The following is a 17,384-nucleotide window of genomic DNA, read 5'->3' as shown; positions in this document are numbered from 1 at the left end:
GCTGTATATAGATTATTATTATTGTTGTTGTTGTTATTATATTTAAATGTTATTTGGAATTTCATTTTCACTTTTAGTTAATGTTACAATTATATTTTTACATAGTTGGCGTTCACTTACAAATCCCCTTACCTTTATCAGAGTAATAAATGAAACTATTTCAGCTCCTGACAAACAGCAAATCTGTAAAAATAGAGCCAAAGCTCCTGAGAGCAGCCAAAAACAGATATGTCAGTAATTTTGATCATTATTTAAAGCTTTTAAACCCAATGTTTAGACACTTCACTGAGGTGGCACTGCGTCTCATCTCTCACCCACTGACAAATAAAATGTGACTAATTAGAAAATGTTGGCTGAGGCTGATTTCAAAAAGCTCATCAGAAACATTTGTCTTCGTTAGCGCGCTGCTCAATTTCTTATCAACAAGAGATTTCCTCCCCAAAGTTTCCATTCAGTATCCCTTTAATTACACACAACCACTTAACTCCACCACATCACTGCAAGCGAATCCTGATAGTAAGCAGTTCTATTGATTTAAGTGTTATTTCTATCCCCTATGGAGACCTTGTCAAATTGCTTTAAGAAAAAGGCTCACAGCATTAAAATGAGATTAGTTTTTACAGCAAGTATGAAGCCTTAGACTTTTCTGAAAATAAATGCTGCTCTAAAATGTTAGATCACCCTTATTATAGTGTTATTTGAAATGTAATTTAAAATTGGTTTATTAAGCACAAGAAGTGCCAGAGGGTTCTGACATTGAGGTTTTGAAATGTGAAGCTGTATGAAATCTGTCTTTGAATTTGCACTGGCTCAGGCTTGTGGAATGAAAACGTCATTGTTTTGTTTTTTTTGGTTTTAAATCTTTTCTTATAATTGATGTGTTCAAGTGTCGCCTGTGTTTCTGTAAATTTAAACACCCTCCCCCCAAAAAGCATAAAAAGTCAATAACAAATGTTGTCCGTGTAAAAAACAGGTTTACTAATACTGATTGTTTAAAATACCATGATCAGACACAGACACTTTAAGTGTTTTTTTTTTGTTTTACATATGATGCTTTAAAGAACCATCCTTAACAAAAATTCTCCATGAAAATGTGCTCACCTGTAACACAACATACAAAGAACATACAATGTAACATACAAACAGGTCTCTATTAGGCATAGACAGACAGCGTTGAAAAAGCAAAGTAAACAAAGCAATGCATGTAAAACTAGTGCATTATTATAAAGAGTATCAAAAGTAACAAAATTCTATCCATATCAGTTTTTAACATATTTGTGAACAACAGCGGTGCTCAAAGGAAATGTTGCTCAGTGTGGATGTGTATATGTATTTATATATATGATGCACTGCAATCCAGCAAAAACATTAAGTAAACCAAAATGATAAAACAGTGTTCATTTTTAAAAGATAATCTAAAATATGTAAAGTAGAAATGTTTTAAAAAAAGGAAAACTGAAAATGAACAAAAGCCCCAATACACTTGAATGAGTCAGCATATACTGAGTAACCATTTAAACAGAATGAAATCCAAAAATGTTTTCTTATCAAGTAAAACTGTCCTTTCCAGTTAGATAAAAACATGACTTAAAATGCACATATGAACACCGCAGCCAGACTTTGGCTGTTTACATGCGAGGAACACCTTTAAGCAAGTCATCAGTGATTCCATGATTTAATCTAGTCCTTGGTGCAGCAAGCATAGAGGGAAAAAAAATTAAAAACACACATGACCTTTAGCAGAGCAAATATTTCAGATAGGTTTACTCTTTCTGAGGGATACTTTCTTGATCTTGGCTCATTTTAGATCTCTGTACCCGGATCCCTCAAGAGAGCATATTGGGTCTTGTAAATGAAAAGGAAATGGCAAATCAGTGACATTTCACAGTTGAATTTGTTACCTTTCCGTGATAAAAATGACGAAGAAAAGGAACAGGCCTGGATTTCATTTTTGAGCCAAGAAACGACCCCTCTTCTTGATTGCAGAACGCATCAAAGATCTGTTGTATTAATATCACAATTTCCTTTGCTGCAGTTGTTTCAAGCCTTGTCAGATGGCCCAAAGTTGCTACACAGAGCGTTACCCTTCAAGAAAACCCCAGTGGATTAAAAAAAAAATACTACAAATGTTGTTTGAAGCTCCCATCTGTCATTGCACAACTCTCTTTTGAAATTCTTCACTTATGACACAAAACAAAACCACAATGTAAAGGGTTCCCTTCATTTAAACACATTCCACAAAAGCGTCTCTGTTGTCACAATTTCACAGATCGCTGTCCTTCATAAACGTCAGCTGATGCGAAGGCGCCAAATGAAAACAAGTAATTCAAAATTCAAAGTTGCTACCATGTCGTAAAAGTGTCTGGCACAGTGCACTGCGTGGCAATAAATACTGAATATAAATACTTTACATGTACCTGAGCTCAGACTCGTAGCACCATTCAGAGACAGAGCACCAAAAGGGACACGGCAGGCCTCCTGATTCAAAACTCAGAGAAGCCACCACCTTTTTAAGGTTTTGAGTTTTCATAGTGCAAATCTTTTCAGTCTTATCATAACAATGTCCCTTCTGGCCAAAATCTCAGCTGCTGTATTTGACGTTGGCAATAATGCAAGGCTTTGGTAGTGTTGGGGGGTGCTTGGGACTCGGCCTAGAGGAAGAGAAAAGTGGGAAAAAAAATATGTAAAAAAATATGTCTCAGCGAGTTAAATAATATCTAGGTAAGGTTTGAACCCACCTGTTGGGGTGTGGGACAGGGCGTGCAGGTCTGGGCACGGCAGGCGCAGGGCCACAGACACTAGGAGGTCCTTGGCCTGCAGTTTGGCTCCGCTGAACAGAGGGACTTCGCACCAGTCGAGACCCCCTTGGATCAGCAGGTAGAGGTTTCTGAGGAGGACTGGGCTTCTCCAATTCCTGTTAAAGGACACACGCTTCTAAATAAAGTGGAAACTCACCACCAGGTGGCACTAACAGTCAGATAATTATAGCCAATGTCTGCTTTTCTTTGAGCTTCTCTTTGAGGTGCCAGTGCTGTCTTCTCTAACCAACTAATAACAGGAAAACTATCATGCTGTTTAAATCTTCTCTAGAATACAGAGATCATGATTCATTCCCTACTCTTCTCCTGGGCTAAGGAGACATTTCCACAAACACCACAGAGAGAAAGGATCAACAGGGATGAACCTCAGACCTCACACACCCACGAAACAGTCTGTCTAAAACCCCGCTCACTTCCTCAGGTGGAGCTCTCACATTTAACAGTGCTTCAAAGCCCGCAGCAGAGAGATTTCACTCATGACTTATGTTCTTTGTTAACATCCTGGAGCTGCCAAACAGCTGCTAAAGATACAGTTGATGAAGCCTGCTGCCAACAGGAATCACTTTGCCATTTAATAGGAGCAGCTGAGAGGGCCTACTTCTTAAAGTGAAAACAGCCAAGAGCTTCTGTACGCCACATTTTGAACAGGTGTATGAGCTTTTATGAAATCGACGGGTGCTTTTTAAAAATTCTTCAGCAGTCAATACTGTATATTATCAATCTGCTTTTTAGAAGATGTTATCATGCACGCTGTATTTTGCTTTGTGTGTCTGTGTGCTTTGTCCGGTGTCTTGTGCAATATACAGCATTTGTCACCTATTGTAACTTTCACCTGGAAGACATTTGTTATATGATTAAATCTTTGTTTTCTCATGTTGTTATTCATTTTATGTATATGGTAGTTTCAACATTAATACATTATTAGCTATTTAATGTAAAAAAAAGCAATTCGGCAGTATTCCTGGGGTCGCTGGGGTTCAATTATGTTCAGTTTTCTTGATCAATTAGTAACAATGGATGACCTTTATGCTTTTTCCACAGGCAAAGGTGACATTTGCAAACGTTTTCAATAATATTCAATGTTATAGAACCGAAACATAAAAGCAGCCAAGGCTGGAAATGAATGCCGACAATTTCTGTCTGAGATCCAGCCTTGTTTATCTGAGCCTGAAAGAATCTTGCACCAATGATCTCCAATCAGTTTCTGTCTTTTTAACAACACTCAAACACTCAAATCATTTAGATTGGCTCTTTTTACTTCTGTCTCTTTAGGCCTGAGTACCTCCAAGAGTACAAATCAGTTTCTGTTCCTCTCAGTTTTGAAACCCTGCAATGCCATAACTAAAGCCCATGCAATAATAGTGGCAATAACTTTGCCACCCTGTGATATTTGTACATACTTGCTCCCTGCAGTTGCTGCCCTCACACGCCCCCCCCTCCTGTGAGTCTGGCTCCATTTTTATTATTTATGTCGTGGTTTTTGTTGTAGAGCTCAAGCTTTGCTTGGATGGCGCTAGCTCCTGGGCTAACCTCGTTATTTTATGTGACTGTGCATAACTGTCAACATGCCTCTGCTTTTATAGCACACGAAAGAACCATGAAAACAGTCGACATCAAAAAACAGCAATCTGAAAGTGCATCGAACATCATCATTTCCCCGGTTGGGTATTACAGGCCTGGGTAGCGAGTAAAAGCTCCCCAGACACAGCGGTGGCGAAATTACAGTAAGTAACATCATCGAATAAAATGTTTCCAACTGAGGAAACAGGAAATTCACTCACCATGACCATCCTGCAAGAGTTGTGGTGTGATGCACTGTGAAATGACGCCCCTCTGGGTGCGACGTGGATGTGAGGTGGAGGGGCTCGGTGAGGAGGAGGGACTGGGGGTCTCGGTTGCCCAGGGCCAGGGGAGAGGGACACGGTAAGGGAAAGAGGGACTGGGTGGCTAAGGTGAACTGGAGGGCACTGGGGCAGTCTACGTAGGCCGCGGGGAGGGAAGGGGCCGGTGGGAGCCCCGCCTCTGGCCCTCGGTGAGGAGGCTGCAGAGAGATTAAAGTTGAAAGAGTTTGTCAGAAGTGAAACCGTCTGCTTCCTATCAGAAACAATCATGATAATCTCCTCCTCTTCCTCTGCTGTCCTTCCTGATGCTTTCAAAGATACATAAATCAAACACTCCCACTTAGTTGCTCTCTATTCCCCCGAGTCGACATTAGGTGACTTCGTAAAGGGAAAAGACCACGACTATCCCATAAACACTCGCTTGGGCTTCTTAAAAGATGAACACAGCTAAAGAGCCAAAATATGAGTCTTGCTTGATATTTAAACCTGGCCAGATGTGCAGCTTAAACACACACAATATAAGACATACAAAGGCAGGCACACGTGCATTCAGGCGGCAGTTTAATGCAGCTCCCAACAACTGGAAAATGACCTCACCTGCTCTGTGCCTACATCAAACAGCCTTACATCCTCTCTCTTTTTACCATTGACCCCAAATGAAAACCACATGCCACTAACTGAAAACACCAATCTCATGGTAATGCACAACAGCTTACTCCACTTGTGTGCCACCCTGCAACACAAAAGGCTCTTCTGACACAGTTTCGCTTATCCTTCAGCAGCCCCTAACTCGATCGATCACGGGTCACTTCCCATTACAAACTATGTCAGGGCAATAATGGAGGGGTAAAGACATACAGCGATGTAGGCACACAAGTACGGCAAAACGCGGTTTCTGCCTTGCAATTACGAGCAACGAGATGGCTTTAGAAGTCAACTAAGCAGCTGCATCAACATTCTTCATGTGCAGATAAATCAGTTTCTCTCTTAACAGACAGCTGTTAATGACATGAAATGTATTAGAGTGCCTGAACATGCTGCTCGCCACAGACTCCATTATCACAACCTCCTCTACAAGTCCACACGGAAAAGGATGATTTAATTGGATTTGAATGAGCTGCCATTTGTGTGAAAACAGCACGTCAATCTAGTTGAGAATGATGTGCGCTGTCGAAACAGCTGCGACATTCCAGGAAAAATAAAACAACAAGGATAATCTATTGCCGATCCTCCCTTTGTCGGAGTCACATCTATTGGTGTGTTTGCGATCGGCCGGTCAAAAGCAGATGCGTGCGATCTAGTGACCTTGAAGATGGTGGCACTGTGAGGCAGAGGCGGTGCCGGTCGGGATGGAGAGGTTAAGGTTGCTGATGGAGGCTGGTTAGGAGCTGTTGGTCCGCTGATTGCGGCGCTTACTGATCTGTAATATAAAGAAGAAATTATATATCTCTAATTAAACACTTTATTATATTAATCATACACCAATTACAATAGTAATATAATTTAAACTGTGCAATCAAAAGAAAATTCAACACTGTAATTGGATTCACAGTGTGACCAATCATAAAGACTCGCCTGCTCAATGGCACCTGTTGTTTTAATTTACGGACCTTGATCTGTTACAAAAAAGATGCATTATATCTAGAAATCATTCCACTATTACAGTCTGAAAACACACCTGATCTTCTCTATTGGATTTTTTTTGCTTGTAAACAGAAGTCTCAGTAGAGTTTTTCTCTTGATGCAGATGGTCAGACCGGCACCCAGGACGACGAGTAGAGCTACCAGAATGCCCACTGTCAGATTCCCATTGTCTGCTCAGAAACACACACACAATTTTTTTGAGTATTCTCCAAGTTTATTCCATTATTACTTCAGAATTTCAGGATTTCTCACATGGAGTTTGTGCCTAAACATGAGTCCACAATTTAATGTATATTATGGTAAAAATGCTCAAAAATGACACACCGTTAAAATTTAATGACCTGAAATGCAGTAAATTTCTCCTGTGGTGTAACAGCTACTGACTTACCTGCTTGTCTGATCGGACCACTGTCCACACTCCCACCGAAACCTGCCTTGTCACAGAAGGGAGGCGCCCAGTGAGCCTCACAGTGACAGTTCTTGTTGTTATTGCACACCTACAGTATATTAAAAGGACAGTTAACTATTATATGAGACCAAGCTCCCCTCTTTTTATTTTTAACACCTTTAACACTCCATACATTTATTATGCTGCTTAAATTTAAGAGGTTACAAATGAGTTATGTTTATGCAAAGGGATGCAGAGTGATTCAATGCAATATTATAGTAAATTTCTCAATGTTAAAAAAAAATCTCAGAAATTAGAAATTGAGTTGCCGAAAAAAGAAGAAGGAAATTTTCATTTACTTCACAGCAAAGTAACAATTTCTCAAATTTAATACGATAGAATAAGTGAATGTGGGATTTTTGCTTGAGATATGATAAAGTGGCAGAAATAAGCTTCCTCCGAAGGGTGTCTGAGCTCGCCCTTAAGAGATAGGGTAAGGAGCTCAGTCATTCGGGAGGGGCTCAAAGTAGAACTGCTGTTCCTCTGCATTAAAATTAGCCAGCTGAAGAGGTCTGGGCATTTATCTAAGATGCCTTCTAGACATCGCCTAGGTGAAGTGTTTCATGGAGATTCGGGACACACTGGAGAGATTACATCTCTCTGCTGGCTTGGGAATGCCTACTGAAAGAAGTGCAGGTAATGGCCAGGCAGAGGGAAGTCTGGGCAGATTTGCTAAAACCGATGCCCTCCTACACCCATGACCCAAATAAGCAGTCGAAAACTTACGAATGAACAGATGATAAAATCATTCCCATTCTTTATGTGCCGTATGAAGCAGACAGAATCAACCAACAGCCAGCCCTGCTAGGCTCCGTGTAGCAAAAATGTCTGGTATAAAATTCAGAGCAGACCCTTTCTCTTAAACCACATTTTTATAATCTCTCTCTCCCTCTTCCTGTCGTGCAGGAATGGCGAAGTCTAAGAGGATTCCCTATCTGAGTAATATGGAACAGGTGAGGGCCTCTCTCCAAGGCAACATCTTGATCTAATCTGTACATGCAGAGGTGCCCTGTCTCTTTTTATTTCAGCAAGTAAAACATTCCTTAAAATTTCATAGACATGTCTTATGGCGCTACACAAACAAATATCACTGTGTAACACCCGGACACGTTTCACTTTAACAGACAGCCGCCAATTCTTTCGTCTGTATGCATTTGATGAAAGAGCAACTTAAACAGTCACAGTCACAGCCAAAGCCTCTGGGCTTCACCAGGAAATTTAATACTACAAAGCCATACATTTCATCTCTAACAGGACCACCCGTAGACATTTGATGGGTGGCATTTAAGAAAAATCTAATATCTATTTTCCCCAGCTCAAAGTCAGACTGTGTGTCATTGCTCCGAGGGTTCGGCCAAACAAAGCCGGGCCTTCAGATTTCAACACATTTTTCGGGACAAGGATGACTGCCTGATGGTATGATGAATGGCCCTTAACGCAGAACAGAAATGAAATCATTATGTCTAATTGATTGAACCTTTCAGCATTCAGAGTGATTGATTGCAAGGCAGTGTAATGGCTCTCTAGCCAGTGTGTACTGGGCATTCTGAACACATTACAGCCTTAATGAGCCGATGAGAAGAAGGAATAGGGTTTGTTTTAGGATCGACAGCTATCACATTGTTTTTTTCAAACAGTGAAACAGGATGAAATGTACTGTACTCACCCCTCGACCGCTGCACTTGGCCGAACAATCGTGCACACCAAAAACACTGACGTTCTGGCACTGACGATTCAAACACATCTGAAGCAGAAAACGACATGAAGAAGTAACAGTGTGAGTTCAAAAACAATGTCAGTAAATTTCCAAACGATTTCATTTTTAAGGCAAAAACAGATAGATGCGGTTTGCCCTTTCTTTTAATTTGCTTCTGACAGACACTTCAGCTATAAATCAGTATAGCATGAAATAAAACGATGTCACCACTGACAGGAATGTATCAGAAATGTATTATATGTCTCCTTAAAGGCACCAGACACAAAGAGAGTATAGCACAGCAGAATGTGAAGATGAACTTGGCAGCAGCGGGCACAGAGTGTAATGCCTTTGCAGATGAGGGCGGAGGGTAGATCCTCCTTAAGAGTCAAAGCTCATAGAGAGCTAAATTAGACTAAATGGACTAACTGGATCAGCGAAATGACCAATGGCTAGATTGATGAACACTAGGAGATGCCAAGTAGACTGAATAATGGTAAGTCAATTAAGAGTCTGAGCCAGTGCAAGTCTGAAATGACAAAAGGACACGGCTTAAAGAACTCCTCAAAACATCTTAGTCATGGCCTTTCACTCCACATCCCCTCTCCACTCTTATTTCTCAGCAATACCGGTAAGTTTTGTGTTTATATCGACTTAAAGATTAGCATTGGTATTTTAGGCGCCATTACTGTCATATTTTTTTGTTGTTGTCGTGATTTTGAACCATGCTTTCTCTGTTTTTGTTGCTTTCCTTCCTGATCTTAGTAGAACCTTCTCTGTCTGTCGTTACAACCCGAATCAGGGACTGCATGCTTTCTAGGCACTGTCTTCCGAATTATACATCCAAAGAATTGGGACACAGATTCAGTGTGCTTCTTGTGTTTCACTACAAGCCACTTGTCTTTTGTACTTTTTTTCAAAGCATGTTTATGTTGGATGGAGTTTCCCACCCTGACTGGAAGTTAATAAGCACTTCTCTTTTTCCTTTTTTGGTATGTACCTTAATGCATACATTTTTAGGACAGTGGACCAACTGTTTTTCCACATTCAGTGGTTTGATTTGATGTTATTTTATTTCTTGATTACAATGATGATGTTTAATATAAAAGATCTACCAGTTCTTTCACTGGATGAAGCAAGCCATTTAAGCTCCCTTCCCCCTTAATATAGGCTACATTCTTCTGATTGACTGGTCCTCACAAACAGAAGGTCTAAACAGCAGGTAGGTGGGAGTGCTGTGCCCTTGAGATGAGAGTAGACAACCTGTCTGCAACTAATCTTTTAGAGCCTTCAGAAGTCTGAAATGTTGGCCCATAGGGATTATCTGCACATATGCTGACCTCATTATTAAACATGAGGATCCATTGTTGCAACAGTATATATGATAGAAGATATGAAAAGCACACCAGGCATCTTTCATGAACTGCTCATAGAAATAGCTACATCTACTTAATCATAACTGATAAATGTAATGAGACTGAAAGCACAAGCCTTAGCTCTCACCATTTCATCTCCACACTTGGTTCCCGTCAGGACCAAGCCAGGATCAGGCATGTCATCACCCAAGTAGACATGCGTACCTCGGCACAGTATTCTTCCCCCTTCCTGAAGGGGTATGTTTGTTTCAATTGAAACAGCGTTGGTGCCAATTACTGGGCGATTAGCTCCTCCTTGACACTGGATTTTGCCACATTTTGCATCTCTGTAAACAAACACCAAGGGGAATAACAATACAATAATTAAATTACATGTCACTGTTTTGTGGATACGAGGAGCTTTATTTTCATTTTCATCTTTCTCCTTCTGTCCAATTAAAGAAACTGAAGAACAGGCAGCTCGTTTAAACCGTTTCCAGATCACAAACTGAGATTTTAGAGACAGAACTTGTTGCATTACATCAAATGACTCTGCAACCCTCAATTAGGACTCCAGCTAATGATTATTTTCTATCATCTAATGGATCAGCTACTTGGAAAAAAAAGCTTCATAAAACTGAGAAACCAATCTGGTATTTTTGCTTTATTTTTCTTAACTACTGAGAAAACTGTGTCAGCCTCATTCAGTCACACAGAGTGGTGCCTAGCATTGAAAACTGCTCCTATTTCAATGAGTTATATGCTTTTTTTTATACAGTAGGTACAATATGCTTTATGTTCCTAACTGCATTCCACAAATCACATGCTATTGAATACATTCAATGGTTTCTATGGGGACATCAGAACTTACCGCACTTCACATTTAGCAAAGGAGCCTTTTGTATCCTTGCCACAGTTGCCATAAGGGTCTCCTGCTGAGTTGACCCTTTCAAAGCAGATGCCTGGAGCTGGCTTGGCTCCTGCAAGATGCGTTAAACACATAAAAAGAAAAAAATAGCAACAATTGTTGAACTGTTGAGTGTGACCGAGCAAGGGGGATTTTTTACATACCGTGGCCCCACAGCGTTATGCACTGCTGTTCATGAGTCTGACAAATGCCATTATAACAGTAGCCGTCAACGTTGTGGCAGCCATGACCATCATGAAGGTAGACGTTGGAGGGACAGTGAGGACTGGTACCGGTGCAAAACTCAGGTAGATCACAAGAGTTGCTGGATTCACGGCACAGTGTGCCTGATGGCTTCAGCTACATGACAACAAAGACAAAGACCCACAGTGAAGCAGAGAAATGTGAATTACGCCAAAAAATACATTTCGACTACATTGAATTAAAGGATGTCAAATCAAGTTAATCAGAGAAAATAACTTTTTTGCAAGATGGCTGTAAAAATACTTTGTACTGAAATACTATAACATGTATTACCTGACAGTCCTGGCAGCACTGTCCATGTGCACAAACAGCATCTCCTTTCAGAGTGCAGGTGGTGGCATTGCAGCAGGGATTCATACATTCCTTCCAATGGAAAAGAATAGCAAAAGAAGACAAGCAGAGAAAGGAAAAGTAAGTAAGAGGGAACAAAAGTGAAGAAGAATTAACTCAGCACAAAGAGATCATATTTCACCCCAGAGCAAAAACTCAAATTTTGTTATCAGAGGGGATGCAGCCCTAGCAGGACTGTGTAACGTAGCAACTAAAAAACCTGACTGAAGAAAGGTAACAGCAGTTTCTAGGTTTCGAAAAACAACATTTCCATCTGATAGGATTTTTTCAGACCCCAGAAACCATGTTGAACTCAATAGTAAAATGAACAGGAGAGAAAAGAAAAGGACAAAGAAAGAACAAAGAAAGACTTAAGTTTAAATGAATGAAACTTGAGATTATATAAACACTGACGATGCTACTTTACAAGCAAATTGTAAAAGACTGATTTACACAACACTTCCTCAGCTAATAACTCCACTTCAGTTCAGGCAGGTGTGACAATAGCAATCAAAAACTTAACCCACACTCTGCTGCCATAATATAAGGCTCACTCAGGTATTCTTCGTATTTTCAGATGCAATTCTTCTGAATACAAATGTAAACAATCTACAGAAGTTACTTTGCTTACTAAACTGGTTCAATAATTTAAGTAGGCAAAGGTTATCTTAATTTATATACAACTATTTGGAATATTTAAGAGAAACTTCAGCAATCAACATTCCAAACTGCTCACTTTTAGCTTGAGTAAAAAAAAATCAAGAACATATTTAGTATTGATAAGCCAAGCACTTCTGCAAGGAATCTATAACAGTCTTAACTCTTCTGGGAAGGTTTGGCGTTCCACAAGGTTTAGGAGTGTGTTTATGTGAATTTTTGACTATTCCTCTAGAAGCCTGTTTGTGAGGTCAGAAGGAGGTCTGGCTTGCGGTCTCTCCTCTATTTCATCCCAAAGCTGTTCTTTTGGATTGAAGTCAGGACTCTGTGCAGGCCAGTCAAGTTCTTCCACACCAAACTTCCGCATCCATGTCGCTATGGACGTTTCCTTTGTGCACTGGTGCACGGTCATGTTGGAACAAGAAGGGGCCGTCCCCAAACTGTTCCCACACTATACTGTTCTTGAGCTAATCTGAAGACCACGTGAAGTTTGGAGGTCTGTAGCTATTAACTCTGTAGAAAGTTGCGCACTATTAGCCTCAGCATCCACTGACCCCGCTTTGTGACTTTACTTGGCTTACCGCTTTGTGACTGAGTTGTTGCTTGTGAAGCTCGCACACAAGAATTTCACTCGCATGTACTGTACCAGTGTACCTGCACATGTGACGTGACAATAAAGGTGATTTGATTTGATTTGATTTGATTTGTTGTCATTCCCAGTCACTTCCACTTTGTTATAATTCCTCTATTAGTTGACTGTGGATATTTAGTAGTGAGCACATTTCACGCCTGGACTTGTTGCACAGGTGGCATCCTATCACGGTACCATGCTGGAATTCATTGAGCTCCTGAGAGAGTACCTGCCTAGGTACTTAATTTTATACACCTGTGGCCATGGAAAGGATTGGAACACCTCAATTCAATGATTTGGATGGGTGAGTTAATACTTTTAGCAATAACGATTAAGGTTTAGAAAAATTAAACTCCATTTGACAACTTTTGTGAGGCTGAGGAATTTCGGTGAAGACTGTAAAACATCCTGAACATGAGGTGTTCTGGACCTCCAGTAGGAGGAGGTCCCAGGGCAGACCCAGGATATATCAGAGATATTAAACCTATTAGTGCTCCCCTGGAAAAGCTGCAGGTGCTGACCAGGGACAGAGAAATAAGGGTGTCCACCCCAGACATAAAGCAGAAAATTGATGGATGGATGGATGCATGGATGGATGGATGGATGGATGGATGGATGGATGAGAAAACATTTGTGGCATGGTTCTGACAGATCACAGCGTTGTGGAAATATAACCTCACTTTAATACACATTTAAAACAATTTTGTGAGCTTTTGTAAAATATTATATGTAGAAATAGTGGTGACGGTGGGGACTATAATATAATCCAATATTGGAAAAATATATGCCATAAGGAGGCTTAAGCTCAGCATACAAATATATCCTATAATTTTTAAAACTATGGTTATAATTTTACAGGCATCTCCAACTTTGTCTGGTTTCCCAAGAATGTTCCAGGTGCAGACGTGTGGGCTGATGAAAAAAATGAGGGGACTTTTCCCAATCAGTGCATTAATTTTTAAAAAATCTTTTAATCATGCAGCTTTAGGGGCAGGTACAGATTCCATTCCATTTATCTGAAATAGAGCAGGTGCGATACGATGACTGACATGCTCTGTTTACATTTTTGTCACTCAACATGCCATCACTTATTTCATTGCTCTGGTTGGTTTTGGTCACTCAGATAGCATCCAGAGGCATTTTGGAGAGAGAGAGAGAGGGCAGATCTACAGTAACATTTCCCATCTCACTGTTGAGGACCATCTGTTTCCTGTTAGCCTCTATCGTGACCCATGCACCGCACCAATCAGTAACACTGCTTTCCAATACACATGGAAGCAAGAATTCAATCAAGACTCAGAATATACGATATGCACTGTGTGTGTGTGTGCTTGTGCATATATGATCTCATGCAGGTTGTCTGGACCCCCGAGGGTCAGCTCTTTTCCTTTTGCCATTATAGTCTGAATACGCAGCAAGAGTTGGGAGGAAGTGGATAGATGGAGCTGGCAGGGGACACAGCTGATGTGATGGGCCTTCCAAAACTTCTTTCAGTCTGAAAACCATTAAGGGCCTTTCCCATGGTCCCTGGGGCCAAAAAGAGGCAAAGAAGTCACGCTGAAAAGAAGTAGCCAGTGATTGTGAGGAGCAGGACCCAGAGTTTTTAATGAGGCTTTTTAATGGCGGAGAGAGGTGCTGTTTGAGAACTCTGATCTGGCCTGAGTTGGCATGACTCTGCTCAGTTTTGTGGAGAGCTTTATTATTGTTGCTGGCTCAGGTCCGCGGAGCTTATGTTAGTTCTTTGTTTTTAAGGACAAGGCCACTTTCAGTCTGACCCTGACTGAAACTTGAGCAGCTCACAAAAAGACTCATGGGGCGTAAAAGCATAAACAAATTACGAAAGACAACAAGGCGTTCTCTCATTTAGGCTATTATGTAATTCAAAATATCCCTCTAAATCACAATAGATGTCTCCTTCATATTTCATAATCCGATAAGCAGCTCGCCTCTGCTAATTGTCAGCCGAATCACGATTATCTGTTTTATCATCCTGCAGTTGTAACAGTTGGCAACATGCACTACCATTAAATATGTGCATGCCAATGCAGATTCATTTAAATAATTCACTAGTTGACAGTGTGAAACTGTCGGCAGTGCTTCCTCTCAGTGTACTGTATCACAATTAGACATCAACCCTCCCAAACATGTCTTCTTTCCTCTGATTGAATTAATCCATACTCATATCTTTAACCTAATTATCAGAAGAATGTGTTTGCAATACAAAAGCTTTGTGCCATTAGATTTGAAGCTGAGGTGAACTACTTGTGTCAGGGCAGCACACCCCTCTAGCATTTCTCCTTATTTAATTTGCTGTAGAATGGAAAACATAATTAACAATGATTTATGAGTAGCAGCTAAGAGTTTTTGGCAAAAGCTGCAAGAGGCCTGAAAATAAAAACATTTTTTATTTTTTTTATTATGACCTACAGCACCCTCACCTCCAGTTCTCCACAGTCACACTCCTCTCCCTCCTCCACATAGCCGTTGCCACATTTCTGCCCACCATACAGCACTTTGACCTCTGGCATATTGAAGAGACACATTCCAACGCCTTTTTCGAAACTAGCCGTGAGGTCCTTCCTGCTGCAGCTGCTGAACACCGTAGGAAACGGATACCTGCGAGTGAAGGAAATGTTACGTGAGTCACACAAATAGAGAGAGAGCAAGAAGACAACTGAGATCCCCCCACGAGGGCCCTCTTTAGTCTGATGTAATCAGGGCTAATTGCTGCTAATCACAAAATCAATTAACCACTAGAGCTCAGCGAGCTCTCCAAAGTTCCATCAGCATATGAACAGCACAGGGCCCCTGTGACTTCTCTCTCCACGGAGAGTGGGAGATCTGATTAGACATATTTTATGAGAAAAGGATTATGAACACTCAACCCAAAAAGTGCTTCCTCTGCAAGACGTACAACACCCATAAATTTAGGAGAAATAGGGGATTGTGTGTTTTTAATATTGTTTTTGGAACAGACAGAGAGGGTGGTCTGCTCCGTGGGGAAAGCACTCGGCCCAAGGCTGTGTCTGCCAAAAGCTTTGTTAAAGACCTCATGTGGCTTTATTGAGCTTTTCTGTGATAATATAGTGCCTTAGATGACAGCGTCTGTGTAAAATGTGCATGAATAAGTCCAGATTGTATCTCATTCTTTGTGACTCCTGATACAAAAGCACCATATGAGATTTTTAATACTCCACTGACACAATAAAACTCAGCACAAAGCTGGAAGGGGTGAATATATACGTAATCTTCAAACTTATATCAGTGCTGGTCTTCATAGATAAGTACATGCATGAGACAATTCGTGGATGATTTGATACCCAAATGTCTCGTTCAACCGGTGTGATGAAGGACCCTTGAATTTTTTTTAAATGTACATTCTCATCAGGGCCCCTCGACTCTGGAGAGACCCGCCTGAGATAAGCAGATAAGTCTCACTGAATAAGTGACCTCTTTAAAAATCACTTCCTCTTTTATGTGAAGCCATCTCTCATTGTCTCAGTTTTCTATTATTCTCTTATCGTTGTCTTTCTTCTTTGTTTATTGTTTCTGCTCTATTGCTTTTATTCTTTTATTGATATTTATTATTTAAATTGTCATCTTGTATCTTGCATTTTGCACCTATCCCCGCCAACTTCACCGTAGATTTATCTTGTTTTGTTGGACCTTAATGATCGGCTTTATTCTGCTTTCTTGCTAGTCTGTAAAAGCCCTTTTGAAAAAGGGTGCCATTTAAATAAAATGTATTATTATTGTGCCATTTTATTATTTATGCCATCAACACTAATGCTGACCCTTTACTACCTCTGCCACCCACGTGCCTGTTCGTGCCTGTGGCTTTAAAAGCCTGGTTTTCTTTCCTTTGCATGGGAAAGAGAGACCTTTTCTACCATATAAAACAAATCTATCTTGAACCTGGCCACAGCAGCTGCAACATGCTCAACAACTGAATATTAGAGACACAGTCAAACATGAAATCCAGACTAGTAAAACTTTACTGGCATTAATTTGATGATATTTTTATGTAATTTTAAAAAGTTTTTCTGGTGGATTGTTGACAGGAAATGTCACAACTACAAACAACCCACAATTCTTTACTTCACTGAGGTCAGTATGAATGTAGTAGAGCTGTCGGGACCTACTGGCTGTATTGCATACAAGCTATAAAACACTTACTCTTTGGAATCTTTGACTTCTGAGAAGGAGAAACCTCTATGTAACTTAATGCTGGCAACTCTTTCAAACTGTGTTTTCCTCTGATTGGGTTTTCACATCTAATACAGCTCTAAATATGTCATGACACTTTGTGAATGTTTGACATGGCCTCATTCTTGGCTTGTCTTTGATTTCCAACATGTGCGGAGGCGGCTTACATCACCCCTCGCTGCTGACCCCCCCACCACGTTCGCAGGTTGCATTAGGTAAAAGTGGGTTACCTCGAAGCAGATCTCCAGACATTCTGGATTAAAGCAAAAGATCAGAGTGGCTTTGTAATGAAATGAAATGGTGAAAGGAAAGAGCAGTAAAGACAGCTGTAGTAATAACCATAATTGTGCCCTCTTTCCCCCTCCTCCTCCTCTCTGATCAACAGCTGTCAAGACTGCTGTTCAACAAGCAGGGCACTTCCTTAGCAACTGCTGTTGTTGATTTCCTCCTTGCCCCCAAAGCCTGAGCCAAAATTGCCCGTTGAAAAGTTGAACCCCCCTCCTTCGTTGCATTCACTCAGTTTCCATGAACTCAGCCCTGCTCTTCAATTACCAGCCTGTGCAATGCATGACAAAACTCTCACGTC

At 40.7% G+C, this 17,384-nt stretch overlaps 1 protein-coding gene across 1 annotated transcript in view; it reads right to left on the bottom strand.

Annotated features, from left to right (window-relative positions):
- Nucleotides 1-954: 954 nt before the first annotated feature.
- The window catches only part of adam12a (ADAM metallopeptidase domain 12a), an 80,122-nt gene continuing 63,692 nt past the window's right edge, over nt 955-17,384 (bottom strand). The window contains 13 exon segments of the mRNA XM_025909837.1: nt 955-2,651; nt 2,739-2,914; nt 4,601-4,827; nt 4,830-4,860; nt 5,966-6,080; nt 6,339-6,474; nt 6,693-6,801; nt 8,419-8,496; nt 9,952-10,150; nt 10,675-10,783; nt 10,875-11,070; nt 11,248-11,337; nt 15,031-15,208. Coding sequence (XP_025765622.1) covers nt 2,582-2,651; nt 2,739-2,914; nt 4,601-4,827; nt 4,830-4,860; nt 5,966-6,080; nt 6,339-6,474; nt 6,693-6,801; nt 8,419-8,496; nt 9,952-10,150; nt 10,675-10,783; nt 10,875-11,070; nt 11,248-11,337; nt 15,031-15,208 — 1,714 coding nt within the window. The 3' untranslated portion in view covers nt 955-2,581.

This window comes from Oreochromis niloticus, linkage group LG8, assembly GCF_001858045.2.
Source record: "Oreochromis niloticus isolate F11D_XX linkage group LG8, O_niloticus_UMD_NMBU, whole genome shotgun sequence".
NCBI lineage: Eukaryota > Metazoa > Chordata > Actinopteri > Cichliformes > Cichlidae > Oreochromis > Oreochromis niloticus.
The sequence above is the reverse complement of the archived record's forward strand: the minus strand, read 5'-3'. Positions and strand labels throughout refer to the sequence as shown.